At 44.8% G+C, this 2,999-nt stretch overlaps 1 protein-coding gene across 1 annotated transcript in view; it reads left to right on the forward strand.

The window, feature by feature from the left end:
* SRGAP1 (SLIT-ROBO Rho GTPase activating protein 1) overlaps positions 1–2,230 on the forward strand; it is a 300,419-nt gene extending 298,189 nt beyond the window's left edge. Inside the window, exons 24-25 of the mRNA XM_019640518.1 lie at positions 278–293; positions 598–2,230. Coding sequence (XP_019496063.1) covers positions 278–293; positions 598–975 — 394 coding nt within the window. The 3' untranslated portion in view covers positions 976–2,230. The remainder of the gene's footprint in view (positions 1–277; positions 294–597) is intronic.
* Positions 2,231–2,999: the final 769 nt, after the last annotated feature.

Consider the following 2,999-nt stretch of genomic DNA (forward strand, 5'->3'; position numbering starts at 1 on the left):
CACACACACACACACACACACACACACACACACCCCACACCCCCCACACACACACACACCCCTCACCCCCCATATTACAAAAATGCCCTCTAGAGGGCAGTATCACTTTCATTGAGATCCACTAGTCAGTATCATCAGGGGAACACTTACTCTGATGTTTGAAGAACTTCTAGGAGTTAGCCTAGTATGTACTTTGTTGAATGAATGAAAGAAGCCTGATTTTTCATTCCAATTCACTTTTATTTCTTGAGAAATTGTTGTGGTATCTAAATTTGAGCTACCTTTACCACAATGTGAAGTAGGGTTGTCTATATTAAGCCAGCAAGCAAGACAGAAACCACCAGAAGGCTACCTAGTGCCTTAGAATGGCAAATATTTGATAAATGGCTCCACGAGCCATTGTGTCTTGTTCACCTAAACATTCAGAGTCAAAATCATTACGCGAGATGGCATTAGGTGTATACACTCTCTACTGACTATGAAATTAACACATTCATGCCTTTGCTGGCTGGCCTGTTTACTTTGAAATGTATATGGGTTTCTATACTTTAGTATTAATTACCAGTTTGTTCTCTCTTTCTGATGATTTTACAACAGGATATTGAAGAGACGATGAACACTGCTTTGAATGAACTCCGAGAACTGGAGAGGCAGAGTACGGCAAAGCACGCCCCCGACGTGGTTCTGGATACCTTAGAACAAGTGAAAAACTCGCCCACGCCAGCCACTTCCACCGAATCTCTCAGCCCTTTGCACAACGTTGCCCTCCGGAGCTCAGAGCCTCAGATTCGACGAAGCACTAGCTCTTCCAGTGACACAATGAGTACTTTTAAGCCGATGGTGGCGCCCAGAATGGGTGTGCAGCTGAAGCCTCCAGCCCTGCGGCCGAAACCTGCTGTTCTTCCAAAAACAAACCCTACCATAGGACCTGCACCTCCCTCCCAGGGTCCGACAGACAAGTCTTGCACGATGTAAAAACCAGCTGAGCAAGGTCCCACGGGGAGGTGATTTAAAAAAGAAAACGGATTCGTGACAACAGTCGGCAGTCCATAACTTTCCTTTAGTGTTGTGCTTATAACTGGAACTCTTCTGGCTTTTCTATGTTCTCGAATGTAATGTCTAAAACTAGCTAAAGTAACATGGGCATTTGTATTTTGTAATTTCTTTTTTTTTTTTTAATAACTGGACATATCTTCTGTCATTTTAAAGACAATAGAAACACTTAGACTTACTTGAAAATTCAATGCTGCACCGTTTGTAATGAAGGCAACGCCACACTGCTCTCCGTATTACGCAGTGAGTGCTTCAGGTTTGGTGTAGCCTGGCCGAGTCCGAAATGTCTGGATCCGAAGGCTCAAGAACCTGAGCTCCAGTTGGTCTGTGGCAGTTGGGGTAGTGGCGGAAAGGAGAATGGCATTGTTTAGTAGCTGACAGTGAGCACCTCTGATTCCATGCAGTTGTCACAGTGGGACATTCCCAGTGGGCCCTTCAGCCATAGCCTGAAGGAGTTGGGTGATGGCCTCTTTCATAACAAGTCATTTCCCTGGGTCCAGGCTGATGACTCAGCGGAAGGGGGTAGAACCTGTGCAGTTATTGCCTGAACTGAACCTGGGAAAGGAGAGAGAGAGGCAGTCCTCCAGAGCTATCGATGTGACTCCTTCCACAAGCCCGATCAGGCTCCAGGAGACTTTCTGGTTACGTTACTCCACTAATGCCTTCTGGGATCTGTTGTTCAGTAACTGCCTGACAATATTTCCAGCTCCCCCAAATCTCTGTGCCCTCCTCTGTGGGAATGGAGAAGGCAAGCAGCACACAAGCCCTTGGTTTACTCAGCCTTCTCTTCTCCTGACTAAATGACCTTGGTTTCTTTAAACACACTACAGAGGCCTGATGATCCTAAATTGAATCTCCAGCTTTCGTCTCCGTTGGTCTCCTTGAGCCAACCTGGAGCTGGCTATGGTACTGGAGGGAGAGCCGTGCCGGCCACGGTGGGAGGATTACCTCGTGGTGCCAGGGTCATTTCCTCCCAACTTTGCACCCTGGAGCCATGACTTTTTTTTTTTTCTTTTCTTTTCTTGCCTTTTTTCATGTGGTCTCTACATAACTCACATAGTCATCTGAGTTCCACTAGGGTCCCTCTTTCTCTGACATCCTAGCACATAGACAACTTTAGCCCATATTTATGCTGTTTCCCTCTGTCTTAAAAAGGTCACTTTGAATTCAGTTTCTTTTACTAAGGTACAAATCACCATTCTCCCACCAGCAGCAGCTTATATCATCTGTAAACCTGTGAGCATTTTATCTACTCTCTCATTGAACTTACGGATGAAGAGACTTTTTTTTTTCCTTTAAAGATAATAGCTGTCCAGAACTAACCCCTCTGGACCACCACTGATTTCCTTCTAGGTGTGGTTTCAAACTGGTAGCTGATTGCAAGCCCACCTAAGAATTCCATAGTCTGGACTTGACCAGCCCATTGGTAAACGCATCATGTAGGAAAGAATGAGGATCTCTACTAAAAGCAAGATCATGACTTTGATCTCTACCTCAGTTTGCCAGTCTAATCATGCTAATGCAAACAGAGATTAAATTAATGAGATACTATCACACTACTGGTTGCTTGCCTACAGCCTAATTACACAAATGTGAAATTGGTTTCCAAGTATTTCCAGGTATAGGCTTTTAAAGTGCTTCATTTTCAGAACCATCCATACTGTTTGCCCACTTGGAAAAAGAGGCCCAGCTCAGCATCTTGACCCTTCACCGTTTTCCTTGAGCTTTAGCAGTCCTTCAGCACCTTGGACACATGGAGACAGCCAGGAATGAGCACTGAATAGCACTGACGCTTTTTAAACAATCTCCCCAAATTCCCTAGGAAATTTAAACTTTCCTAAATTATCTCCCAGTTCTTCCTGGATTCCACTTTGGTTCCTAATTTTCTGTCGCCAGATGGCGAAACAGAAGCAAAGAACAAAGGTGGAAGTAATAGAGCAGCGNTG

Source organism: Hipposideros armiger, unplaced genomic scaffold (assembly GCF_001890085.2).
Source record: "Hipposideros armiger isolate ML-2016 unplaced genomic scaffold, ASM189008v1 scaffold_51, whole genome shotgun sequence".
Taxonomy (NCBI): domain Eukaryota; kingdom Metazoa; phylum Chordata; class Mammalia; order Chiroptera; family Hipposideridae; genus Hipposideros; species Hipposideros armiger.